The sequence below is a fragment of the Muscardinus avellanarius genome, assembly GCF_963383645.1.
Source record: "Muscardinus avellanarius genome assembly, chromosome: 10".
Lineage (NCBI taxonomy): Eukaryota > Metazoa > Chordata > Mammalia > Rodentia > Gliridae > Muscardinus > Muscardinus avellanarius.
The window spans coordinates 2,392,390-2,419,476 of record NC_137796.1 but is presented as its reverse complement, the minus strand read 5'-3'; the positions used below and the strand labels follow the sequence as shown (position 1 = coordinate 2,419,476).

At 57.2% G+C, this 27,087-nt stretch overlaps 1 protein-coding gene across 1 annotated transcript; it reads right to left on the bottom strand.

The window, feature by feature from the left end:
* Positions 1 to 11,620: 11,620 nt before the first annotated feature.
* MTHFSD (methenyltetrahydrofolate synthetase domain containing) lies at positions 11,621 to 24,593 on the bottom strand (the record flags this gene model as incomplete). Its single annotated transcript, XM_080702869.1, has 7 exons — positions 24,492 to 24,593; positions 22,788 to 22,901; positions 20,288 to 20,401; positions 18,013 to 18,103; positions 15,653 to 15,765; positions 15,318 to 15,443; positions 11,621 to 12,115 (listed from the first exon to the last, which is right to left on the bottom strand). The coding sequence occupies exons 1-7, from the start codon at positions 24,552 to 24,554 to the stop codon at positions 11,621 to 11,623; spliced, it is 1,116 nt and encodes a 371-aa protein (XP_080558995.1). The 5' UTR covers positions 24,555 to 24,593.
* Between the last annotated feature and the right edge of the window lie 2,494 nt (positions 24,594 to 27,087).

The window sequence follows — 27,087 nt, the reverse complement described above, 5'->3', positions numbered from 1 at the left end:
CGGGGAAGGGCCTGGACCGCGGAGGAGAGTTCTGCCGAGGTCCCCGCACGAGTTTTAGCAAAGGCAAACACGAGACCAGTCATTATCAAATACTTTTATTTTTTGGTTGAGTATTTATCTTTTTATTTTTAACTTTTTTTTTTTTGGAAAGAATGTCTTGGAATGCGCAAGCCACCCTTTAGAACGGACTTTTGTAGGAAGGGGAGGGCCGAGGCCGTGGCACTCCCTCCCGCCTCGGACGCCTCCACTAGCCGCGGCAAAGTGGATGTCTGTGCGGAAAAACTCCCATTTCTGACGCCACTGCCTGTCCTTAAAGTAGGAGCCAAGAAGCCAGCGGCCGCGGGCCTCTGCTGTGCCCCGCCACCCTCCTCTCCTGTCCCTGCAGCCTGTTTTGTTTTGAATTTCAGTTTTATCTTTTTGATGGGTTTTTTTCTCTCTCTTTCCCGAGCTATACTGTAAACTTTCTGGTCCAAGATGGAGGCTAACACAGCGAGGCGGGACCTGGAGGCCCGGGCCGCGCGCACTCGGCACCGCGCTGACGCAGAAAGGTTAAGGCACTTTTAAAACGATAGCAAGGCTCAACCTGTTATTTATTCTATTTTCTTTCCCTAACAATCAAAACACCGCCTAGGCTCCTCCGTTTATCAGTATTAATGGTGTACCTTGTTGGCAATATTTGCCGTGTAGAATTTTTTTAGATTGCCCATTGTAAATTTGAAACAAAGACCTGATCCGTGTAAAAACAAATTTTCATATGTTTTATATAAATATATATATAATATGAAGGACTATTCCCTCCCTCCCTTTTTTTTTTTAGTATTTTGGCTGCCGGGGTGCAGCGTTTGTGACACGTATTTTAAATTTCTTTCTGCACTGTATAAAATGATAATTTGAGGATGTTTTACCCTTTGTGTATTTTTCCTAAAAAAACAAAAATAAAAATGTATAACATTTGTACATGGACTTTAAAATTGTATCAATTAGAAATAAAGTCACATGGATTTTTGTGTGTGTTAGAGGGGTTCCGTGATTGCAGAATATTTCCCGGGCTCTCTAGACTTAAAATTTTTGTTTGTTTGTTTGAAAGCTTTGAGACCTTCGCCCACTTTGCTGGCCCATTTTTCTGCCGTCTTCTTACCCCGACTTTCTTGTATTACCCTCTACAAATAGACTTTTTAGTGGACGTTTGTTTTTTAATCTGGGTGACCTGAAATCCTTTCTTGGCGTGCTTGTGTGTGTGGGGCCGGCGTGGAGTGGAGTCGCGATTTTTCTTGGCTTCCGTTTTTTAAGAAGAGCCCTCTGCCTCTTCTACATGTCATTTGGGTTTTAAAGAAATAATCAGATGTTTAAAGAAAAACTGTAGTCCTCCTTCCCCTGGGAAAACCCCAGCAGAACACACACACACACACACACACACACACACACACACGTGTTTATACATGCTATATATGTAACAGATTTGCGTGTGTGCCGCTCAAGGCCCATCAGCGTTTTACTCGTGAGTCAGACTTTACCAGCCCCACACCCCAGAGGTTCTAGGTCATGAAGCAGCTTTAAAACGCGGCTCCCAGCTTACTAGCATTCTTATCATCATTATTATTGTTATGTGGTGCTTTATGCTTGGTTTTCCCTAATTGAAAATTGAGTAAAATTTGAGCAAGAAAGAGACTTTTGGTGGGAGACCCAAGACTATATTTATTTCAAATTTTCAATTTCAATTTCGTTTCCAATTCAGTAACTTTTCCTTCTCAAATCATATATATATGGACTTTCCCTGTTAAATCATATGAGTTAACAGGGAAAGTATATAATATAAATATATGTAAATGTATAAATATAAATGTGTATAAAATTTTGTGTATTTGGAATGGACCCTGGGCCTCACCCATGCTAGGCAAGCATTCTACCTCTGAGCTACACCTCCAGCCCATTTTGTTTTGAGACAGGGCGTCGGTTTAGTTGTCTAGGCTGGACTGAAATTTGTGATCCTCTGGTCTCAGCCCCTCAAGTCTCTGGGATTATAGCCGAGGGAGCGCCCGCCGCTCCCGGCTGCTTCTAAATCATATTTTTCCTTTTCTGGGAAAAAATTATGTTTGTGTCTTCTACTGACCGCCCCCCTCTATTGGGATCCCGGCTACCTAGACAGACGCGGCGAGTCGCGCTGTCGGTGGGGCTGACCCACCGCCCTGTCCCCGCTGTGGGGTCTCCGGACTTGCTTCTTCTCAGATTTGACATTTTGGACGAGGGGGTAATTTCTCCCGTGCTCTGTTACATCAAAATTATCAATAAACTCACCCTGGGCAATTAATGTCCCAAACTAGCAGCTGTCTATAAAACTGAGGTAAAGGGGACGGTAAAAAAAAAGCCGGCGACTCCATCCCTGGGACGCCGGCTGTGGGACGGGCTGAGTGCGCTGTGCTCTTGCACCAGATCCCAGTCGCTCTAGTTTGTGGAACTTGGGAACAGGTCTGCGGGGCGGCAGAGAAGTCGTGATCCTCCCTGCGAGGCCCGCTCCTGCCGCGCCCAGTCCAGAGAGAGCCGCCTAGGCTCCCGGCCCAGCAACATGGCGCTTGCATCTGGACAGCTTACCAAGGCTAGATAGAGCAGGCGCCTGCCCCGCAGTCAGAGACTGCTCCCCAATTAGGATGAAGCTAATTAGGAGAAACCCAACGCCAGCCCCAGGCCGGCCGAACACTCGCTTGTGCTCCCTTGGCCCCTGGAACACCAGAGGCCTCCCTGCGCCGCACCCCAGGCCGCCCGCTGGACCCGGGAGGCCGTGAAACTCCTGTTCACAGCCCTGGGTTTCGGTGGCATGGGGATGGCTGGGTAGGAGCGCCCCAAGGGACTTCCATAGAGCTGGCCCAGGTTCCTCGGGGATGCAGCCTGGCCTGGTCTCTAGGCCTCCCCTGCCCCCCACCCTTAGGAGGAGAGGCAAAGCCCAGTCTTCCCACCAGGAGAGCCCGGCTTCAGGCAAGCCCAGGAGGGCCAGTGTCTGCGGGCAAACGCACCTGCATGCCCACACCGGAGAGTCTGCGGGGCTCTTGCTGCGGGTAGACTGCTCTGGGTTGGACAGTATTTTCCCGGGGGCTCATTTCTGCCTGGGTCTGCCTCAGGGTCCTGGGGGTTCGGAACGTCCCACTGTCTTTGTGGGGGGCACTAAAGCGGCGGGCCGGTTACAAGTTTAAAATGCAGAAGCTCCTGTCTGGTGCAGAATTCTACAGCCTGAGCAGTCACCAGCTACGCATCCGGGAGAGCGGATCCCAGTCTTTCTGCATCCATAGGAGCTTGTTTGGAGGCAGTGTGGCGTGGAGGCCCTGGGTACCCAGAACTCCCAGCAGTCGAAGGCCCGGGGGAGGGGACAGGGTGAGGATGGGGAGTGGGGTTTCTCAGAGGCCAGCTTCTCCATGCAGGCCAGTCCTGGGGGGCAGCTGAGCCCCAAAGCCCGTCTGTTGCACAGAAGCATTTGACTGGGTTCCTGTGGGCCCTGGGGTGGGGGGGACTTAGAGGCCGGAAGGTGCCCAGGGTGTGGGCTCTTGTTGGGACCGTGCCTGGCCCTCCCAGGGCACTTCTCCCACTACTTTCTTTACTCTTTGGGGCTGGGAAAGGCGGGTGGCACACTAAAGCCTGGCTCTGTGCCTGGAAGACACACACTGGCAGCCTGGTTTTCCTGGGAAGGAGAAAAGGGAGGGAGGGAGGGAGGGAGGGAGGGAGGGAGGGAGGATGGGGTCTCTGCCCTGCGCCACCTGATTTGAGCCTGGGTCACCCCCTCTCTGGGAATTCTGTCCTCAGGAGCAAGGAGATACCCAGGACCCAGACGACAGTGGCCATCAGACCCCAGAAATATGGTGGCGTGTGGGTGTTTGTGGGGGCCACTGTCCTAGAGGTGCCGTAATCAATACTTTTTTTTTTTTTGGTGGCACAGGGGATGGAACCAGGGTCACTCTACCTCCAAGCTACAGACTCCAGCCCTACTTTTTATTCTTTATTTTGAAACAGGGTCTCACTAATTTGCAGAGGGCCTCACTAAGTAGCTGAGGCTGGCTCGAACCTGTGGCAAACCTCCCGTCTCAGCTTCCCGGGTACTGAGATGGCCCAGCTAATAATCTATATTTTACGAGGGCCCCTACTCCAAGGACTCGGGTCAGGAAGGCCCCCTTGGGGTGGCCCCCTCCCTCTCTCCTGATGTTTGCACCTGAACTTTCCCTCCTTTCCAGGAGGGAAAAAGATGCCCCAGGCGGCTCCAGAAAGTGGGCTTTCCAAGGAGAGTGGGTTTGGGCCTGCTCCCCATAGACCCTCTCCAGGACCCCAGCCTCACTGCCCCACGAGGTCTGAGAGCCCGGGAGGCAACTAGGGCAGGCGGGATCAGAGGAGGGTGACTCCCGGAGCCGCCTCCTCGGAGCACCAGCACCCAGCACTGTGCCCGCTCTGATTAAACTCTCCAAGTTGGGCCCCAGGAATCTGCGCCTGCCTTCCCAGCTCCCGGAGGTCCTGGGAGTGCCGAAGTTCAAGTGTCTCTTCCCCCGGGAGACCCTGGTGAGCTGGCTGGACCTGGCCCCTGCCCCCTCTGCCGGCCCGCCCGGGGTTAGCTCCAGTGGAGAGCGCGGAGTCCCGGGCCAGCAGGCCCAACGGATGGCCAGCACCGAGGCGGTGTGCCGTGCTGGGCTGCGGTGCGCACAGGCCCACGGCCCAGGCTACCTGGCACCTCCCCTCCCAGGCGAACAATGACTTTGGAGGGCGGCTTGCTCCAGACATGGACTCGGTAAGAGATGCAATTTGGATTCAAACCCAGGACTTTCTCACCCCCAAACCCTTGTCCCTAAGCATAACACTTCAGGGCTCCTGGACACCCTTTCCTCCCACCCCGGGCCCTGTAGCGTGCCCTCCCTGGTCAGCCCCACTGGCCGCCAGGCTTGCTGGGGAGGGGCAGCAGGGTGGGGGGGGCTCTAGCTCAGCAGGGGAGGGGCCGAGCCTGTCTCAGCCCCGGGGCTCCCAGTCACTTCCCTGGGGTGCGCGGGGAGCCCGGCGGGGGAGGGACACCGCAGGTGATCAGAGGCTGGGCAGTGGGGACAGGATGGCAGAGTGCTTTGCGGTGATGCCCAACCCAGGCAGGGAGCTCGGGTCCGAGAGTCCCCTGGGAAGCACAGGAAGAGCCCAGGACACCCGAGTCCTCGCCAGGAAGCCTCCGACCGCCCCTCAGTTGGCCGCCTCGCCCAGGCTGTTTCTCCGCAAGGAGGCAGCGCCACCTACTGTCCCCTTTGTGTAGTGTACCGGGACCTCCTGGTTCCTGAAGGAAAAAGGATTCCACCCCAGCTGGGCGCTGGCATGGGCAGAAACGAACCTGGTTTGGACATTCAGACCCTTTGACCGTTGTTTAGGAGTAGCTGGAGTTTTTTTTTTAAGGGGATAAAACTAATTTAGTCTTCTTCTAATTACACAAATGATAGGGTTTATTTAAAATAAACCCAAAGCTGGGTGTGGTCGTGCATGCTTGTAATCCCAGCATTCAGGAGGCTGAGACAGGAGGATCATGGTTCAGGGACAGCCCCAGCTACTTAGCGAGGCCCGTTGCAATTCAGTGAGACCTTGTTTCAAAAATAAAAAGACTGGCCGGGTGTGGTGGTGCACACTTGTAATCCCCTTGTTTGGGAGGCGGAGACAGGAGGATCGCTCAGGTTTGAAGCCAGCCTCGCTGGCTTAAGAGACCCTGTTTCCAAATAAAATATAAAATAGGTCTGAGAGTGTAGCCCAGAGGTAGAAGGGTTCCATCCCCAGTACCAAAAAAAAAAAAAAAAAAAAAAAGACTGAAAAATACGGCTAGGGGTGAAGCTCGGAGGTAGGATGCCCCTGGGTTCCATCCCCAGTACTGCAAATAAATAAACCAAAAAAGAAAAGAAAAAAAGTAAAAGTTATGTCAGATCCCACCCCGGGGGCAGGTTCGTGGGCTCCGGGAGACACTGAGCCGGGGTGATGGAGTCAGGGTGATGGAGGGCACAAACACCTTGGGCCAAGGTCAAGTGCGGACTCCACCTCCTCCTAGGCTGGTAACTCTGGGCAGGCCGCCCTTCTGCAGGCCTCCCCGTGCCCCCTGGGACGCAGGATTTGAGCCCGTGTGGCTCAAATGAGTGGACCTACGTGGAGCAGGCCCGAGGGGGCGGGCGCCCTGCCGGAGCCACCCGGCCCGGACCCACTGCGAGCCCTGGTGTGTGCGACCACACCACCGTGTCCCTCAGCTGCTCAACGGCTCTCTGCTCCAGCAGCTGCCGTGGCTCTTCATCAGCTCCTGGCCAGGAGACGAGTCCTCAGCCGTGCCCCAGGGACAGGCTGCTCCTCCCACCTGGAGTGGGCGCGTCCTCCTACCTGGGCGCTCTTCCCGGGGTGGGGAACTTGCTCTCTGCAGGGTGGCGGTGTATAATGCGCTCGCAACTCAGCACCTCGGGGCTGCGTTTGCAGCTTCCAAACCTCCAAAGTGCAAAATGTCCACAGCACACGGTCACATGTCAGCTCCCATTTTAACCTTTATGATTTATGGACATCAAGCATAAAGGGCTCTATTCACGGGAAGAAGTCCTGCCCGGTGAGCGGGGAGCCAGTGCGGGCTCCTAGCGTAAAAGCCTCTGCTCTTTGGAAGGTCGCCCAGGCGGTGGCCAGTAAAAACCTCAGATGACCACGAAGACTGGCCAGGGGACAGGGACTCTGGGCAGTGCGGCGGGGGAGTGGCTGGGGGTCGGAGCCTGGGGGAGCGGAGGAGCGGAGGGGGGTAGGACCAGGGAGGGGCGCTCGGGACTGAAGGTGCGGGGAGCCCACGCGAGCGCAGCTGCTGCTTGTGCCCGAGACTCCCCCCACCCCGCGGGCAGCGCCAGGTGTCTACACAGCCTGCCCCGTCACGCTGACCTCCCCCGGGGTGCTGCTCTCCTCTACAAAGTGCTTGGCTTTACTTCCTTCTGTCTTAACTTAGGGCAAATCAGGAGGGATGGACAATGAAGGAAAGAAAGTGCATGGGTCATTCTGGCTTCTTCCATGAAGCTGGTGTGTGTGTGTGTGTGTGTGTGTGTGTGTGTGTGTGTGTGTGTGCGCGCGCGTTCACAACTGGGGATGGACCCCAGGGGCTACACCCCCAGCCCTATTTTTATTCTTTATTTTGAAACAGGGTCTCACTGAGTTGCTGAGGTCCTCACTAAGTGGTAGCTGAGGCTGTCCGTGAACCACGATCCTCCTGTCTCAGCCTCCCGAGTGCTGGTGCCCACTCCCTCGCCCCGGGCTCCTCTCCCCGAATCAGAGCCACCAAGGCTGTGAAACAGGGCGTCTCCGAGGCGACTGTGAGGGCTAAGTAAACGGTGCACTGACGTATCTACGTGTGCAACTTACATAGCCTATCTTTAATAGAAATATATATCAATGCATCACACTTTATAAACGACTGTCCTTATCTCTGAATGAAATTACACACCAATTACTGAGGAACAAAGAGCTCACCTGAATAGCAGTGGTAAAATCCCACCACCACCCGCAGGGCAGGGCAGGGCAGGGCGGAAACAGCTCACCTGGGCTCCCTGCGCTGCTCAGCCCACTGGACCCTCCAAGATGGCGCCCCCTGGCGGCGGTGGGTGCCACTGCAGGGCCCGTGTGGCCCTCTGCTCAGGGCATGTGGCTGGGTTCCCAGGGACACAGTAGACGCCGTCTGTGCGAGTGGACGCCCGTGACCTCTGTCTCGCTTAGGGGCGGCTCTTTGGGAGTGTTGAGGAGCCTTGGGGCCAAGGTTCGTGACTTCTGCAGCGCTACCCGCACACCCACCTTTCCCTCCCTCCCGCTTCCGCATGGGCGGCCCTCAACGCAGAGACAAGGTCTGCAAGTTTGGGGGTATCTGTCCTATTTGGAACACTAGTTACACTTGCTGCAGGTAAAGGACAGTGGGTTCCACAGCCCACCCCCAGCCCTCCTCTGCAGGCCAGGGCTTGAGGATGGCGGAGAGCCCTGGGCAGGCCAGGTGCTTCCCAGGAGCTGGGGAGGGCGGCTGGAAACGCAGCGGGCAGGACGTGAAGGGGATGCCTACTCCTGCTCCTTCTGTGGACAGACAGAGCTGCACACCTCGTGTAAATAAGATCAGCGGGCCCTGGCTGTTGTCTAGTGGGTACCAAGTAGATGGGAATATTGATCCTAGAGTTACCACCCTTAGACCAGTTACTGCTTATTTTTAATCAATTATTTTGTGCTATTGGGGATTGAACCCAGGGGCATTCTGACCTACACCCCCAGGCTGATGTTTTTTGTTTTACTTTGAAATAGGGTCCCCTAGGTTGATAAGCATCTCAGTACTTGCCGAAGCTGTCCTCGAACCTGTGATCCTCCAGTCTCAGCCACCCAAGTACTAGGATTGCCAGTGTGCACCAGCACACCCTGCTTATTACTATTTTTTGGCCCTGGGGATTGAAACTAGGGTCATTTTACCTCTTGAGTTACACCCCAGCCTTTTTGTTGTTGTTAACGGGGTTTCCAGAAGGCGTGGATATCATGGCTCTGTAGCTGGGGTGATGCAATCCTTAGTCTTTTTTTAATTGGTGCATTACAGCCTCAGGTCATTCCGCAGATCATGTTGACAGTGGCACACGCTCACCCGGCGCCCCGCCTCCCCACTCCCCTCCCTCCCAGGACCGAGCGTCCAGGTTAACAACGTTCTATTCACATGTACAGTCACAGGTTCCCATTACGGAGCCTCTGCCCACCCCGCCCCCAGGATCTCATTACCTGGAGCCCGCTGGCACCCCCAAACTCCCTCACTCGAGCATATTAGAGAAAACACGTCCCTTCTCTTTCTGCGCTTGGCTGATCTCACGCAACAATGTTCTCCAGGTCTTTCCGTCTTCTGAAGAATGACACGACTGTGTTGTTTGAACTGCTGAGTAGAATCCAGGTTGCCACAATCTGGCAACCCGCTACCTGCCGAGGGGCGCGCCTTAGAGCTGCAGCAGGGCTCACCTTTGCCCTCGCAGGGACTCCTGTGCGCATGTCGCGGATGTGCCCGGCTCTCCCTGTCCACCCTGGCTCGGGAAGGGCCCTGCGGCTTGTCCTCACTGCACACTGGCCTGTTTTACCTTCTGCCCAACCACGGAGGCCTTTGGTTTGTAAGATTCCTTTTTAACCTGTCAGAGGCAGTGGCTCTAGCGGCTGACTTCATGAGCCTGCCGTGTGAGCACGCCTGGGCACGTCCACGCGGCCTGGTGGTGGGTGTGACGCGATGCCCACTGACAGGTGCCTCCTGCCCACCGTGCCCGACAGTGGCGGAGCCGGTGCCTGGAGACGCTCGCCCCGTTGCCCTTCCCAGCGCGTGTGTGGTGCTGGGGCCCTAGGGAGGCCTGCCTTCTACCTCTGAGCTACGGCCCCAGCCCTATTTTATTTGGAAACAAGGCCTCGCTAAACTGCTGAGGGCCGCGCTAAAGTTGCTGGGGCTGACCTCGAACCTGTGATCCTCCTGTCTGCTCCCCAAGTACTGGATTACAGGTGTGCACCACCACACCCGGCTCCCCAGACACATTTTAAAACTGCAAAGAGAAAGACTGGAAAGAAAGCGGGCAGTGTCCAGGCCCCCGAGTGGAGCCTTACACTTCTCACCTTCCTAAACTTCTAGAATGGACGCTCACTTTTCTAGACAGAACAAGGTCTAAGTGGTGGTGACAAGTCGGCCTCAGTGACACGCATCACCCAGAGCTGGCAGAGCCCGGACACACCCTCAGCCCTCTAGAGCAGGAACCCAGAGCCCAGGCGGCCGTGTCGCCGCCACGCACAGGACGGGCAGCAAGTGAGAGCGGACTCGGGCTCCGGCCTCGGTGCCCATGGTGGGAGAGCCAAGGAGACGGAGCCAAAGGGGGCTTTGTGCAGCTGCAGCCCCTGCTCAGTCCCCTCCCACCCCAGCCAGGCCACACCACTGCTTGGGAACACGAGAGGACGGCCTTGACCCCCGGGGCTTCCTCTCACAGCTGCCTGGCCCAGCAGTCGGGCTCTCAGGCCCCTGACCACCATCACGGGACTTACCCACGTGAGACCTAACATGTGCTCGAGAGCACACAGCCAGCGCCCGTGCCTCCGCATGAAGCCGGGACTGCGGCCCACGGCCACCGGCACTTGGGTACTTGCAGCCCAGTACACTGGGGTGCTCGGGGAGGCTGATTTCGGGTACTGGCATTTCAGACACGGATGACTGTTTCAGACCACTCTGTGCAGGGAACCCCAGCAGCCGGCCTGCCCGCGGTGATCACACAGCCGCCTGCAGCAGAGCTGGCATCAGGAGCGCTGGACAGCGGAGCTGGCGTGGCGGGGAGAGCGCACCTCTCCACTGCTCAGCCGCTGGACCACCCGTGGACACATCCCCTGGGGTGTGGCAGGGAGCCACTGGGCAGCGCCACGGCCACCTCCCTGAGCTGCTGTCCTCACTGGGGCACGTTAACCATTTTCAAAAAGTTTCCAATGCCGGGCACAGTGGCACAGGCCTGCAATCTCAGTACTTGGGAGGCAGAGACAGACGGGAGAATCGCAGGTTAGAGACCAGCCTCGGCAAGTAGCAAGAATCTCCGCAACCTAGCAAGACCCTGTTTTAAACCCAAAAATAAAATAAAAAGGTCTGGGCTGTGGCAGAAAGGTAGAGTGCCCCTAGGTTCAATCCCCAGTACTATAAAAAAAGTTGACAAAAGTGAACAAGACTCCCTCAAACACAGCAGTGCTCTGGCAAGAGGAAAAACCAGGCTGAAGGGCGAGGCGGCCGGGTGCCCGCCAGGCTGCGGGACCAGCGGGCGGCCGGGGAGCCGTTGCTGCACAGGCGCCTCGCTCGTTCGTGGTGACGGACGAGATCTGTCCATGGACATCTCCCCAAAGTCCCCAGAGCATCTCACAGGAGACTGCGGACCCACCCCCCCGACCCAGCCTCCTGCTCCGTCTGCGGTAGCCGGCGAGGCTGCCTGGGGAGGTCCTGAGCCTGAACGCTCAGGTGAGGCTTGGTGCCACAGCCGGGAGCTCCCGGCCGCCCTGGAGCGAACACAGCTCCACTATAATGCAGATCCCACTTTTGTCCAGTCAACTGCAAAAGCACTTCTGCTGAGAAAGAGCAGTGCACCAACCCAGCTTGCTTTGCAGACACCAAGAACTGGGGTAGAGAGGAAACACGGGCATCGGGCAGGTGTGAGGGCGTGCGTGGACAGAGCAGTGCCCGGACGAAGCTTCCTGCGTCCGGCCAGGGGCCTGGGTCGCCCCACCTCGGGCTCCTGCCTGGCGGCTGCGCTGCACCCTGACAAAGAGTTTCCACCGGGGCCTGGCCTGCCTGGCTCCTGGTCCTGGGCAGCCTCTCCTGGGCACAGTCTCTGCCCACGGTCTCCCCTGCCCTACCTCTCCTAAGGCCTGAACTGTCACCCCTCCCTAACACTGCCCTGAGCCCTCAGAGCTGCTCTGTCCTGCAGAGAAATGCAGCCGCACAGGCTTAAGACCCAGGACCAGAACCAGGTCAGCCTGTAGTCTGCAGCCCCCGAGCAGCAGGAAACCGACCACTAGCCACCTCCCGGCCTGCCTGCCAGGGCCCACGGGCTGCTGGCGGGCGGGCTCTGGAGATCCACGGAGCGGCAGTGGGGGTTGCCATGTGTCAGACGCCCGGCGAGGGAGACGGCGCGGCAGCTGGGGGAGGCCCAGCAGGCCCCTCGTCCTTCTGCTGCCTGGCCAGCACCACCCTCAGGGCGCTGGCGCCCAGGTGCAGGCCCTGCAGGCAGGAGAAGGCCTGCCGGGCCGCCGCCGGGTCCTGGTAGTGGAGGAGAGCCCTGTGCTGCGGTGCCTGCCAGGTGAGCCGCAGGGGCGCCGCGCCCCGCTCGCGCAGGACATGCTTCAGCTTGCTCACGCGGGCATCGCCGGGGAGGTCCTCCACAAACAGGGTGGAGGCGGCCAGCGTGTCCTCCCACCGCGGGCGGCCTCGAACCGCTCCCATGGAGTCAGGCCCCGGGGCGCTAGGGGCAGCTGGGTGCTGGCTGCCTGGCCCCGGAAGGGGCTGGCGCTCCTCCCAGAGGGTGACGTCCTTCCCAGCCCGCCTCTCTCGCTCCAGGAAGCTTCTGAGCACTGGGATCTTCTCTAGCATCTCGCAGCTGACCTGGAAAGGAAGAGCTGTTGAGCATCCTCGGGCGTCTGAGGGGATGGTGGCCCAGGGAGGGCCCCGCGCAGTCCTGCGACATCTGCATCTGTTACTGCACATGTGGGCTGCGTGCCCAGTGGGCTGCAGGGCCCGCCAGAAGGAGAGGTGTCCTGACACCCCCTGCAGCCCTGCCTGGCTCCTTGGCCTAGCGAAGCCTGGGCTCGTGCCGAACCCACCAGCAGGCACAGAGTGAGCTGGGCGCTTGCCCAAGGCCCCACCCAGAAGAGGCCTCAAGGGCTAGGGCATTAGGTTAGTCACTTGCAGCAACTTCCCAGACCGCCCCAGGATAGCCTCACACCACACACTGCGCCTCTGGTGGGCAGGAGGACGGTCTTCCACACAGAGCCAGGAGGCAGCACCAGCCAGGCTGACACTGAGCGCAGCACGGTACCCACGGCTGCCAGCGAGGCCACGCTGTGAAGACCTGGGAGGCGGAGCCACTCACATGGGGCCCTGCACAAGGGCGGCTTTGCTAGACCCGGACGGGCACAAGGCCCAGCAAACACCCTGGGGCAGAAGGCGGCCCAGCACTGAGGCGGCTGGCCCACTGGCCTGGGCGGAGCCGGCTGGACACTGCGTGGACTGGCTTCCCGAGGGGCGACACCGTGACACATCTGGTTCGGACAGCTCTCCCCTCCTAGAGAGCCTCTGCCTTTCCCTGGGCCACAAGCAGTGTGCGCACAGCACGATACAGACCCGCACTGAGCTGCATTCAAGGTGTCGCTAAACTAACCGTCCAACTAGCACCGTGAGAGTCGGGTCGACACCCCACTCACCTACATGGCGACTCCGCTCTTCTGACCTTGAGCAGCCACCTGGCCCTCGCCATTCCCGTGACTCTCCCTGGAGGGAGAGAGCTCGGAGGAGCCTCGGAGCCCTGGGCCCGAGTCCCACCACAGCCCTCCGGGCCCGCCTCCCCGCCCGCTCAGACGCTGGGCAGCGGGTTGACAGGGTCGTCATCTGCTTTCCAAGGGCTTCTTAGGTCACCAGAACAAGCACTTATAAAATATGGTCAAATTAAAACTGCATGGCGAGAAACTGAACATGCGCCATCTGGAGAACAGAAGTGACAGCGCGACACAGGGACGGAGGGCGGGCAGCCAGGGCGCAGCCGCCTCCTGCTCACACGGCGCCTCTGGTGGGCTCCGTCCTCCCAGGGCCCCCGCAGAAGCCACTGTCCTCCTGATGAGGCTCAGGCTTCTGCACAGGGACCACCTTTAGTCACAGGAGCCAGGCAGCGGCGCAGGCCTGTAATCCCCATACTCAGGAGGCTGAAACAGGAGGATCACAGGCCTGAGGGCAGCCTCAGAAATTAGCAAGACTTGCATCACCTAACAAGACCGTTTCCAAATAAGAAATAAAAGGCTGGGGGTGGAGCATGACGGTAGAATGCCTCTGGGTTCAATCCCCAGTGCCACACACACACAAAATCAGTCACATGATGAAAAATACACCCTAGTCCTTCGTGCACGGCACAGGAGCCACTGACCCTGAGTGGACACATGCGGGCCGAGGAGAGCCAGTGGGGCAGGATCAGAAGGTGAGCCACGCAAACCTCGGGCTCTGGCGTGCTGGGCTCTCGTGGGTGGACACACGGCCCCTTTAAGTACGGCTGCTCCTGTCCAGAGCAGATGCTTCTGGGAGAGGATGACAAAGCTGAGGTCAGCTGGCTCATCTGTAGGCCAGTGTGCGGGCCAGCTGCGAGCCATTTCAGCGCGGACAGAGGGCCCTCTGTGGGGCGGCTGGACAGCGGCTCTCTGGGCAGCCCGCAGGCCGCTACTCGGTTTTCCTGGCTGGCAATTAGGAACAGCTATTACATTTTGTCAATGTGCCACGTGAAATCAAAGATTCTGTTTGTTAATCAAACATAATACTGTTTGCCCTCTGAAGACAATCACTCCATTCTTCAAAAATTATAATGCGAATCAGACTCCCACAGGCCAAGATGGCTCTCCAGGGAGCACATAGCTGCTGGCCACTTAGAAATATGTGTTCTCTCTGCAGAGCCAGTCGGAAACCCTGTCCCCTGGAAACGCAGCAAGTCAGATCCGAGTCAGAAATCCCGCTTGCTTGCTGCCCGCCGGTGCGGGAGACGCGGCGTGGCCTCCACGCAGCCACACGCTGCTGCAGCTCGGTGCAAGATAATTCTCTTTCTGGCTCTCACCTCACTTGACTGAGAGAAGAGAAGGATGATACTGAAATTCATTCTAAAACTCACAGATGTCTGGGGAGCAAAAAAAAAAAAAAAAGTTTACTTTGTCTGGGCAAAGTAAACTCAGGCCCAGAGCGCTCCTACTGCTAACCCACCTCTGCAGAACAGACGAGCGCCCACTCGGGACACTAACGCTTTCCATCCACTGATGAAAACACTTTGATATTTCCGCACGGCCAAGGCAGCACTGCTGCGCTGGGATGCCACCTGCCTGGGGCGCGCCGGGAGGCCACGGGGCAACGGTGCTCGACCCCGGCCCTGGGGCTTCCTAGGCAGCACCCCTTCCTGATGACACAGCGTGCTCAGGACATCCCTCAGCACCGGTGATCACAGGGTCAGCTGTGTGATCACATCAACCATGCCTCTCCTGGGTGCAGGACAGGCAAGGCCTGGCTCTACCAGGAAGGGAAGGGCTGGGCCGCAGCGGCGCTGTGCCAGACTGCACCCAAGGATGGGGACCTGCAGTTCTCTTGGGACTGCTTGCCACCAGACACAGCACTGTGAGCCACCGGCTGGCTTCTGGCCCCCCTCCCGAGGCAGGCCAACTGCAGCGCATGCGGTCACCTGGCCGGGGGCTCTGGCCAGCTTCTGCGTCACCCTGTCTGGAGATGCGGCCTGTGGTGTGCTCAACTAAGAGCCAGGCCCTGATGTGCACTCAAGATGGGGGGGGGGCGGCTCTAGGAACAACAAAAAAAAGTCTGCAGGCACCGTCACAAGCACACGCTCTCTGTCCCCAGCCACTCTGCCCTCTGTGGACCTCCAGCCTGGCTGCTTGTTCAGACCGACACTGGTTTCAGAGCCTCAGACCACCCAGGGGCATGACTCTGAGCTAAGCTGCTCAAAGCTCCGCAGGAGATTCTAACATACAGCCTCTGGCCTACAGAGGTGGCCGTGCGGGGGGTCCATGGGAGGAGCCGCCCACAGCTTGAGCTGGCCGCAGAGACCCACCTTGGACCACAGGATGCCCGCTGGCTTTGGGCGCTTGCAGCCCGTGGAGATGACCCTGGTTGGGGTGAGGATGTAGTCCACTGTGAGGTCATGATCCTCGAGGAGCGCTTCCGGGATGTCCACAACCTGGTCAGACAGAGGCGGGCAAGAAGCCGGGCTCACTGCGCCGCCGCGCAGAGCACACGAGGCGGTTACAGAAGCACCCCAATCCATGCCACCAGCAACACGCCACCAGCAACCCCACCCCGGCCAACGCTGCGTGGGACACAGGTGCCCAGCAGACCCCTCCTCTCGAGCAGGGGGCGGTGGCCCTGCTGAGTGGCCCACAGGAGCACCTGGCAGTCGTGGACAATGGTGACCACTGGTGTCGCCTCGCAGACGGCTCCCAACGACACCATCATGGCGTACTCAAGGTCGGCGTAACCTTCTCCCTTCCCGATTCTCCAGCCTGAGAGACAAGACGGAACGTTAGTGTCTCGCTGGGGTCTGGGCGCCTTGCAGGAGTGCGCTCTTGTCTGGCCACTGTGGAAGGAGACACCTGACCCGACATCCCAGTACCAGAGCTATCTCCATAGCAACACAAGCAGCCCACTGAAGCCGCGCAGTGGCTTAAACTCGGTGAGGTGGACAGGGGGCTTTTTAAGCATCACAGCGGGCTTTGTGGGCTTTATGTCACAAGGCATGTTCAAAATGATGGAAGAACAGTTTTCAGAAACTAGGAACAGATTCCTACTGAAAACAAAGTATTTTTAATCTGTGTACCTCAGAGAGAAATAACACAGCGGTCAGGCCTACTGGACAGATGATGGCCGCAGGGACTTCTGAGAGCACCTAGCAGCAGCCCAAAAGAGGGAGGCCAGAGCAAGACCCTCACAAATGCCGGCCAGGTCGAGCTGCGGAGAGGCTGAGGCCGGGCTGCTGCCAGCCAGGGGCAAGAATGCAAGCCTGTGCTTTCCTCTGGTGGGGAGCCCGGCAGCTCAGAGGCTTCGGCTGTCACCAGCGTCACCCCAGTGGACATGGGCCCCCTACGCCTCTCCAGGACTCAGCTCTGATGAAGCCATTCATGGGTGGAAACTCCAACCACCCGTGCAAAGAGGCCGGGAAAGAGCCCAGCAGCAAAGAGCCCGGACTGTCCACAGAAGGAGAAGGCGGGCAGGGATGGCGCGCGGCAGGCTCCACTCCGTTCAGCATCGCTGCAAACTGCAAGGCAGATGGGAAAGGGCCGGCCAGTATCCGACTGCTGGCAATGACCAGGCCCGACTCCGGCTGAGGGCAAGGGAGCAGGAGGGCCGGGGGCCATGCGCGGCTGCCTTTCCGCTGGGGAACTTAAACAAGACCTGTCGAGGTTTCGGTCCAGCAGTCCTCGCAGGAAATGCCCGCGGACCGCCTCGAACAGCCACACACTACAAGGACGCGATTCCCTCGAGCAGCATCTGTGAGCGCAAGATCAGCAAGCTTGACAGACCCCTCCGCCCATCGGCCGCGGCCTGGTTCAGCTGCAGGGGAATGCTGTGGGCGCCGAGCAGCCATTCGGCCTAAGGAGGTTCAGCAGCGACTTGGCTCTAGACATGTCGCCCAGCAAGCCAGGGGCACAGCACACACTGCCACCCTCTACTGACGTGGGCACGGGCTGTGCAGGGTGCAGCCTGACGCGCAGTGCCAGCACGCTCGTGCCCACCCCAGGACCCGGCAGTGGTCCTGGGAGGGTCGGGGCACCATGGGGAGGGTGCTTGTACCACTCAGCTTCCTAATCATGCCTGCCTGTTGCACTGAGCTGGACGCTACCAAATAACAACAGCTACAAAATAGTTTTCTTCTTTATACAGCCTGAACTAAAAGAGGAATCCCGACCAGCTCTTTAAACAGGAGACCTTTGCCAAGAGTCCGGCCTGGCCCCAGCCTCTGAGGAGCAGCCTGCCTGCCAGAGGGCGGTGCTCCCAGCAAACGCTGGTCCTCCGGAGTCATCTGCACGGGCCCCCTGGCGAGCCAGCGCTGGGCTGGAGCTGTGTGTGAGGGGGCACCCGCCCCAGGCAGGAGGGCCCTCTGCACCCCATGCCACCAGCGCCACTGCCTCAGGGACCACGCCTTCCAGTCCACTGGCGAGGACAGGCACACGGCAGGCGCGCTGCAAACATGTGCTCCTGAGGACCCAGGCCTGATGCCCCAGACGCAGCAACAGGAACTGGGCGGATGGCGAAAGCAGTCTAACGAAGGCTGCCCAGACACAGATCGGTGGCAAGCAGGTGCTCTGACAGCAGGACAGCGAGCGCGGGGCTGGCCTCCTCCTGCAAAGGCCCGCCGTGTAGACAGCACGCGTCAACGCCTGCTTCCCAGTCCAGGGAGGCAGTGCGCTCCTCGGGGGCTGGGCTCAGAGCCCAGGCTGCCCCCTGCCATGGGCCTCCAAGACCCCACCCCTGACCCTCCCACACCAAGAGCCCAGGTGCAGCAGGCCGAGGCGAGAGTCTTTCAACGCCAGAAGAGCGCACCCTGGTTCTAGTCCCCTGCTAGGAAAGGGGCAGTTCTACAGAGGGCAGGAAGGGGCGAGGCTCAGTCCTAGCACAGGAGCCATAAGTGCAGCGGCCGGCCAGCACACGGCCACAGAGCAGAATGGCACCAACTTTAGAGGCGGGCGGAGAAGCCAGGACGGCAGCCTGGGAACGCCTGGCACAGCCGGCCATGTCCTTTCCAATCTTACCTTTCTCAGAAACGGCGACAGAGCCCACCACAACCAAATCCACGAGGACTCTGGTGTCTAAGCCCATGGGGACGCTGAAGTTCCTCACGCCCTGCAAAGGAGATGCGAGCCGAGAGCTCAGCCGTGGCCCTCCGCCACAGCTCAGGAGCAGTCCCTCCGCCCTGCCACCACGCCCGGCAGGGCGGACTCGGTGTTCTGGAGAACTGAGTTCCAGAAACCGTCCCGGGGGCCCTCTCCCACAGTCTCATCCCAGGGAGGCGGCTGGTGGAGCTACCAGCACAGAGCCACAGAACCCCAGTTTCATGATATTAGCAAGTCACTTCTTCCTGTGAGGCAGGAAAGGAGTACAGAGGGCAGAAGCGGTGGGGAGTCCCAGCCCTGGGCCGGCCCCTGCCTCCCAGGCCGGCGCTGGGCTACGTGAGGAGGCCACGCACCCAGACTGAAGCCGTGGGTATAAACATCGTAAGAGAGCCGGACTGGTGGCACACACACGCAATCCCAGCATTTGAGAGGCTGAGAAAGAGGATCTAGATTCACGGCCAGCCTCAGCTACGAGTGAGGTCTGGAAGGCCCCTGGGTTCCACCCCAGTCCCGCAAAAACACAATAAAATACATATTGCAAGAAATGCTTGTTCAATATAAAATAGCAGAGGCCATTATTACCCTAATGTATTTATACCCACTTCTAAAACACCACTTCAGCCAACACTATCAGAGGCTGTGTGCAAAGCCTAAGGAGGCCACACGGGCCGGGAAGCTCCCGGGGCCCGTGCAGCTGCGACGGCCCTCGCGGTCCTGCGGGAACGCTGGGTCACGGGAGCGGGCCACTCGGTGCGGGGGCAGGTCCCCTCCCAGGCAGACGCGCAGGCCACTTGTGGGCTGGGCCCAGGGTTGGGGTGGGCTCCCAGCAGTCACATGCTCTGCTTGCCCAGGGTGCCCGCTGCAGGAGGGCCACGTGCTCTTCCCCTCTCAGAGGCCGGGAGCCCATGGCCTGCAGAGGAACGCTGGCCACGCTGTGGCTTTGCTCCTTTATACACGCACACGTGTGTATTTTGTACTCGCACACGTGTGTGTGTATTTTTCTATGTTATTACATGTAATTTTGTAAGTCATAGCTAATTCCATCTTTAGAATAAGATATGGTATCAATAAAGACTAAATCAATCTATTAGACAAAAGGGGAGAATCCTGTAAGAAGGGAATATCTTGAATTACCTTATTTTTCTTAATCAGTTTGGAATCAAATGACCTGGAGTTTAGGAGTTTATTATAGGATTCTTTAAAAAAAAAAAAATTCTAGCCGGGCGTGGTGGCGCACGCTTGTAATCCCCGCGCTTGGGAGGCAGAGACAGGAGGATCGCGCAGGTTCGAAGCCAGCCGCACGCGCTGGCTTAGGAGACCCTGTTTCCAAAATGAAAATGTAAAAAATAGGTCTGGGAGTGTAGCCCGGAGGCAGAAGGGCTTCCAGGAACCCCAGTACCACCAAAAAAAAAAAAATTCTGGGTGTGGTGGTGCATGCCTGTCATTTCAGGACCTGAGAGGCTGAGATCGGAGTATCGCAGGTTCCATGATAGGCTCAGCATGCAGTGAGGCTCTCATTAACCTAGTGAGACCCTGTTTCCAAACAGAAATTTTAAAAATTGGGCTAGGGGGTTAAGCTCCAAGGCAGAATGCCTCTGGGTTCGATCCCCAGTTCCATAAACACACAAAAAGTCACAAATTGTATTTAATTCTAAAATACAAGACAAATTCTATTATAATACACCCTACTGTACACATTTGTTTTACTAGATTGTGAGGCAGTGACGATGATATAATCCACAGAACTGTGAGCAATTATTCAGAACCCGCAAGGCAACTCCCAAGTAGACATGTTTTGGAAGTCCCATCCCGCCTCCCCGCTGGCTTCCACGCAAGGCCTAAATAAGGTGTGCAGAGCTAAAGAACCCCTCAAGGGAGCACCAGAGGGCGCCAGAGGTCCGCTTTTTTTTTTTTTTTCCTTGTGGTACTGGGATTGAACCCAGAGGAAGTCTACCTCCAAGTTATATTCCCAGCCCAATTTTACTTATTTGGAAACAGGGTCTCGCTAAGTTCCCAAGGCTGGCTTCAAACTTGCGATCCTCCCATCTCAGCCTCCCAAGTGCTGGGATTACAAGCGCGCGCTACCGCCCCGGCTTCTTGTTTCACATTTTTATGATTTGCTCACTTGGTGCAAAACAGCAGCAGAGTTACAGAAACGGCCGCTCGTCCGCAGCTCGCTCCTGGCCGCACTCACCTGCGCGGTGGCACACCGCCTCAGCTCCTCCTGCGTGGCGCCGGGCGGGGGTACGATCCTGTTAAACAGCCCCGTTCTCAGTCGTGGCGTGGGAACCAGCAGTGTTTTTTTACTCTTTGAAGGAAAAAACAAGAGGCCGCGTCACTGAACCCGGCGTGGCCTTTCTGCTGTGTCTCTGTCTCGGGATGGGAAGGCACTGCTGTGCTCTGCAATCTTGGTGGTGCCAAGGAACTCACTCACACGCACATGTGCCAGTCAGCTGTGGCAGGATGGCACCGCCGCGCGGGCTACCACGGTGGCAGGCGCTGGCAAGCCTGATCGTTCTAGTTTACTCGCCACAGGAAACCATTAGAGGTAGAGGCTGGCGACGAGCACCTGGACTCAGGTCTGTTCTCAGACATCCCGGCCCTCACTCTCCGTGCCCGCTCTCAGCACTAACCACCGCACAGTCACAGCGCCGCTGTCCCGTGACGCTGGCGCCTCACGGCTTCGTGAGCTACACCAGTGGGCACGGACACCGTCTCTGCTGGCAACAAGCCAGCACAACACCGATGCTCCTCTACCTAGTTCATTCTCTTGGTAATGGGGATGGAACCCAGGGGCATTCTACCTCCAAGCTGCAACCCCAGCCCTATTTTTTATTTATTTATTTATTTTTTGGTGGTACTGGGGTGGAACCCAAGGGCATTCTACCTTCAAGCTGCAACCCCAGCCCTATTCTTTATTATTTTTTTTTTGGTGGTACTGGGAATGGAACCCTTCTACCTCCGGGCTACACTCCCAGACCTATTTTATATTTTATTTAGAAACAGAGTCTCTTAAGCCAGCGAGGCTGGCTTCGAACCTGCGCGATCCTCCTGTCTCTGCTTCCTAAGCACGGGGATTACAAGTGTGCGCCACCCCGCCTGGCTTTTATTCTTTATTTTGAAACAGAGTCTCACTGAGTTGCAGAGCCTGGCTGCGAACCTGCGATCCTCCTGTCTCAGCCGCCCAAGTCCTGGGATTACAAGTGTGCACCACCACGCCCAGCTCCCTGGTTCTCAATCTCTTACTGTGGGTACCAGAACAGGTCATCCAGGCGGGAGCCAGGCCAGCGGCGGAGGGAGCAGCTCCTAGGCACCTGTTACCAATAAGCCAGAGCTGGGGGACATGCTGGGCTTTAGGAGGCTTCCGGGTGCATCTGACACACTAGAGCTTCAACTCAGTGGCCAGGCCTTCTCTGTAGAGTTTGCAAGGACAGGCCAGGAGGCAGCTCTGGGTCCCACACATTTCTGGGATCATTCTCCCCTTTCTAGAAGTGGTCTGTCCCCAGGGGCACAGAGGACCACTGGCAAGCTCTGCTCATGACCCAGGTGAGGCCCGCTCTAGCCTGCGTGTCTTTGCAGCTCTCGGCAGGCAGGGCTGCAGACGCTGCCCAGGCCTGTGCCCCCGCCTCCCCGCTGGGAGCGCCCATCAGAGTACTGTGCTGTGACCTCAGTCCCACCGCCACACGGCTAGAGGTGACTTGTTTTGGAACAGCAGTGTCTGTTATATGAAACGGATGGGGTCATCTGAATGCTATTGCTTTTATTGCTTTGTCTGTGTTTAATTTCTATGCCTATTTTGATTTACAGTTGCTAAAGTGCTGTGAATATCAAAATGTATACCCAAATTCCATGTTTATACATATGAAGGTAAATGATTACATTTTCTGTGTGGCACTGATTGAACCCGAGGACATTTTACCTCTGAGCAACAGCCCTGGCCTTATTTTTTGCTTTTATTTTGAAACAAGGTCTCTTTAGGTTGATGATAATCTTACTACTTGCTGAAGCAGTCCTTGAACCTGGGATCCTCCTGTTTCAACCTCCTAAGTACTGGGATTACAGGCATCAGCCACCATGCCAGGGTAATGCTTAACTACTTTTTTTTTATTTTAATTTTTTGGTACTGAGGATTGACCCCAAAGGCTACATTTGCAACCCAATTTTATTTCTTATTTGGAAAGAAGGTCTCACTAGGTTGCTGAGAGCCTTGATAAATGCCTCTAAACAGGCTTCAAACCTGCAATCCTCCTGTCTCCGCCTCCCAAATCCTGGGATTACAAGGCTGGACCACCATGCCTGCCTATGATTAATTACTTTAAGTCAACCCTGGGGATCTACATTTGAGAAACAGCACCCTCCTTTATATTCTGGGGACACACTTATCATATTCTGACTAAAGAGTTACCATGTTGCCTAGAATTATATTACAAATACAGTGAAATAAGTAACCATACGGAGCCTTTCCCTTCTGAACAAGCACAGAAGCTTCGCACAGCCCCTCCGCCATCATTCTGAAACCGTCCCTCTGAGCTCAGAAGCGCCCTGGGGTGCTGGCTGGACCCCTGCGGGCCACCCGGGCTGCACGGCCTTTAGAGTCGGGCTTGGTGGCTGGGCGAGGGCGCATGCATGCACACACAGCCTCCTGGTAGAGCACCGCCCTCGTGCCAGGTCGCGGCTCAGGGAGGCGGGATTACCTGCAGCGCCAGCAGCCGAAGGCCTTCCAGAGGCTTATCGGGGTCCACCTTCACTTCCTGTGTCCTGGTAAACACGTCTAGGCCTTTGATGTTTTGGCAAGCCACATAGGACCCCTAGTTAGGCGAACAGAGAGACCGCACTTACATGGAGGGCGAGGAAGCGCGCATTCTTCTGGGGCGCGTCGGGGTTGACTTTAACGGTTCTGGCCGCCCGGAATGGCTGCCAGCGCGGCAGGTGCTCGGCAGCACGACACGCGCCCTGTTTAACGCAACTGCACGTTAGTGAGAGGACGGAGGGTCTCGGCACCAACACCCCACCCAGATGGGCGGGGCTCACTGAGTCGCACAAGGGAGCACCCGCGTGAGAGAGCGGGCAGAACGGGGTCAACTAGGAACCCAAAGGGCACAAATCAAGAGTGCAGAGCTGGGTGGCTTTTCACAAGATAAACAGCGGTGTGACCCCCCCCCCCCCAGTCAAGAAACAGCAGGACCGAAGCCCCTCCCAGCGAGTACACCTTAAGCTTTGTGAGGGGTCCTGTGTACACTTCTCCCCACCCCTCATGTGCAAGGGCATGTCCCTGCCGCGGCGTGCCCAGCCCTGAAACAGCCACAGAAGGGCACACAAAGAGGCGCTGGCCAAGGACACAGGGTGGTCGGCGCCCGGCCCGGGAACAGGGGGCCTGGGGCAGCTTGGGAAGGAAGTCCTGTGAACGTGGGGGGTGCTAGCAGGCAGGGCCAGCCCTGCAGGGTAACAGGGTATCTGTGTCGATCCTGAAAGCGCTTCATTTCTTGGAAAACACACAGCCAACAATATGAACTGTGCCATACTGCTCTTTCACGCCAACTTTTTTGGTATTAACACACTAATAAACAGACATCTTAGTTGTCTTTTATCGATGCACTATAGTTTCACACCATAAAGGTTGTCTTATATTTTAAACAGCTGGGAAAGTGGGGCCCGGAGTCAGGCAGGCCAGTGGTTTCTTCCCAGGCCATCTTGTGACCGGCCTTCCCACGGGGACCAGTTCTGAGAAAAGGTAGCACCAGACAAGATGGGGAGGCTCAAAGGTTCAAGGCCAGACTCCGCAACTTAGCAAGGCCCTTGGAGACTCTGTTTCAAAGTAAAATATAAAAAAAGGGCTGGGGGTGTAGCTTGGATTCCATCCCCTACATGAAAGATAAAATAAGAAAAGGAAGGGCCTGCTTCAGCACAGCGCTGGCCTGCTGTGGGATAACTGCCCTGCCCACAGGCCTCGGCAGCTTCAGCAGGGCCTCCAGGACAGCCGGCCGGCTTGAGCAGAGGCCCGGGCACCTGAGCAGGGACATCGCTGAACACAGGTGCACTGCCGCCTGTCTGGCTGCCACACCTCTGCTGCCAAATTCAAGCCCAGCAGGAAGCGCTGGGGACAGGCAGTCTTACTAGTGTTATTTATTTACAAACAGTCAGCAGGCCAGGCGTGGGGCAGCTTGTAATCCTCGCACTTGGGAGGCGGAGACAGGAGGATCAAGAAGGTTCGGAGCCAGCCGCGCTGGCTTAAGAGACCCTGTTTCCAAATAAAAAAAATATAAAATAGGTCTGGGAGTGTAGGCTGGAGGTAGAAGGGTTTCCAGGAACCCCAGTACCACCAAAAATAAATAAATAAATAAATAAACAAACAAACAAACAGTCTGCTCTCCTTTCAACACTCAGAAATGTGTCAGTACCTTAAAGTTGGGAATCCTGTGATGAACAGGTCGGGGGAAGTCAGCTATGTCTCGTGACTCCATGTAGTCCCAAATGCGCTCACGAATGTCCTGTTTCGAGACACCTGCGGCAGGAACAAGGGCGGTGACTTCATGGGAAGACAAGAAGGAATTCCGCAGTGTGTGTGGCCCGGCACTGCCGTACACCCCAGCCGCGGCGCCTCCGCACCAGAGCAGACGTCAGTGCCAGCTCCTCCCCGGGCGTCCCACACCAGCGCCTTCCTGTGAATTCCCGTTAGCTCAGGCTGCACCCGACAGGCGCTCCCGTCTCAGCCTCCATCTTTTGTGAGTGGTAACATGCACACATGGCTGGACAGATGGCGCGGTAGTCTGAGTTCTTAACTTCGGGTGAAATCTTGAAGTAACTAGAGCCTGGTGTGTAGGAAGCACCCATCGCTTTCTTTACCTGGCATCCTTCTAAAGGACGGGCCAACGTGTGCTCGGGCAGTCGCCACTGGCGGCGGCTGGCTGCTTCCCAACCTTCTGCTCCTGGTGTGCGCACCCCCTCCCCGCCCGAAATTGCTCTTCTGCAACTGTGCGCAGACTCAGCAGCGTGTGGCTGGACAGAATCTCCTTGGCACAGCAGGCAAGGCACGCCGCAGTCAGGCCTCCTGGAGCCCGTGCCATGGTGCCAGCGCGTCCTGCCCCTGGCCTGATACCAGGGCTTTGTGAGAAATCAAAAGTACAGACTAGGGCTGGGCGCACAGGTGCATGCCTGTAATACCCGGGAGGCTGAGACAGGAGGACTGAAGGTGCATGGCCAGCCTCAGCAACCTCATGAGGGCCTCTGCAACTTAGTGAGACGCTGTTTCAACATACAAAATAGGGCGTCCCTGGGTTCAATCTCCAGTACCGACAGAGAGGTCAGACAGAGAGACAGAAGTGCAGCCTCAGGTGTGCCTGGGAAACACAAAGAAGCTGGGTGAGGTGGCATAAGCCTATAATCATAGTACTTGGGAGGATGAGACAGAAGGACTGTAGGTTCAAGACCAGCCTCAGCAACTTAGTGAGACTGTCAGCAACCTCATGAGACCCTCTTTCAAAACCAAAAATAAAAAGGGTTAGGGCTGTAGCTCAGAGGTAGACAGCCCCTGGGTTCCATCTCTACTACGCACACCCCCCACCCCACACACATACAAAAGATGGAGGCTGAGATAACACACTGTTCGCCTGGATGGGGCACACTGCAGAGTCAGCCAGCTCTTCCTCTCCGGGGTGTTCTCTTGGGCTTGCTGTCAGCTCTGCCCTCGGCCGAGGCATATCCTCCCCTCCTGGTGGCCCCTTCATCCCCGGTGTGCGAATGAGCCCTGCTGACCACATGGGCCTCAATGCCCACCTGGCTTGCTGCACACCCAGAATGTAGCTGGAGCAGGGCTTCTCCCTGGCCACAGGACATGGCCCACCACCTTCCCCCTTGCTGGCCTTTGCACCTCTCTCCTCTCCCTCGGGCTGAGCTGTGGTGCCAGCTCTATCAGGAAGCAGAGCCGAGGACTCGACCTTAGACAGATGTCTGCCTTCAGGGGCCCAGAGGACACCCTGTTGGGGTGCGCTCACACAGAGACAATTACCCTGCCATGATTACTCCACCATTCGCACCTGCAGACCTGGAAGATCCCCACCGCCCACCGCACTGGACTCAGCCAATGGCCCGAGCACTGCAGAACCTGTGGCCCCTGCTCTGGGGAGCCAGTGGCTCTTACACATCTAAGTGACTCCCATTTATAAAGCAGCGGGCTAGCTGGCAGGGGAGGGGAATGAGAGAAAGAAAAGGGCAGGCCCTTGCCCTTGGAAAGCTATGAAAACACAAGAAAAGATTGGAATAGCAAAGGCAACACATATGTGTGAAAAGCCTGAACCCTGTCCCCTAATTGCCTATTTCCCCCACCAGGCCGGGGCCCTGACAGGTGGGCTGGGGGCCCGCTCATCCTCTCTCTAGTCCCAGCTCAGTCCTGGCAGAGCAGGAGTCCTTGGAGGTCTCACCACCATCACACCTCGGCCTTATCTTCCTCTGCTGACCCGAAGATCACTGCTATCACGCTGCTGCCTTATCCTGGTCTGTCTGCATGTGCTTTGCACACTGTGCAAGCCCTAGGGCCAGAGTGAGTCTGTTTTAGTGTGGCGCCTGAATCTAACAGACCCTGGCACGCCTTGAGCGACTCAGGTGTAGATACAGGCAACCCGGCACTCGGCTTGGGAGCTCAGGCTGGAATGGTATCTGCTGCAGCGTGGTAACCACGCGCCACAACTTTAGGTTACGCTGGTTTCCAGTACTGTCCCTGCCACCAGCCAGGAGCCTGGTTTTCAAATCTGTGTGATTCTGACCACTGGCGCTCACTCACAGCTCACCTGAGGCGGCAAGCAGCCCTCCAACCTTTACCTGCATTCCTCCCATCGTGTGTGTGTGTGTGTGTGTGTGTGTGTGTGTGTGTGTGTGTGTGAGAGAGAGAGAGAGAGAGAGAGAGAGAGACAGACAGACAGACAGACAGACAGACAGACAGACACACACTGAGGATGGAAACCAGGGGCCCACTACCTCCAAGCTACACCCCCAAACCTA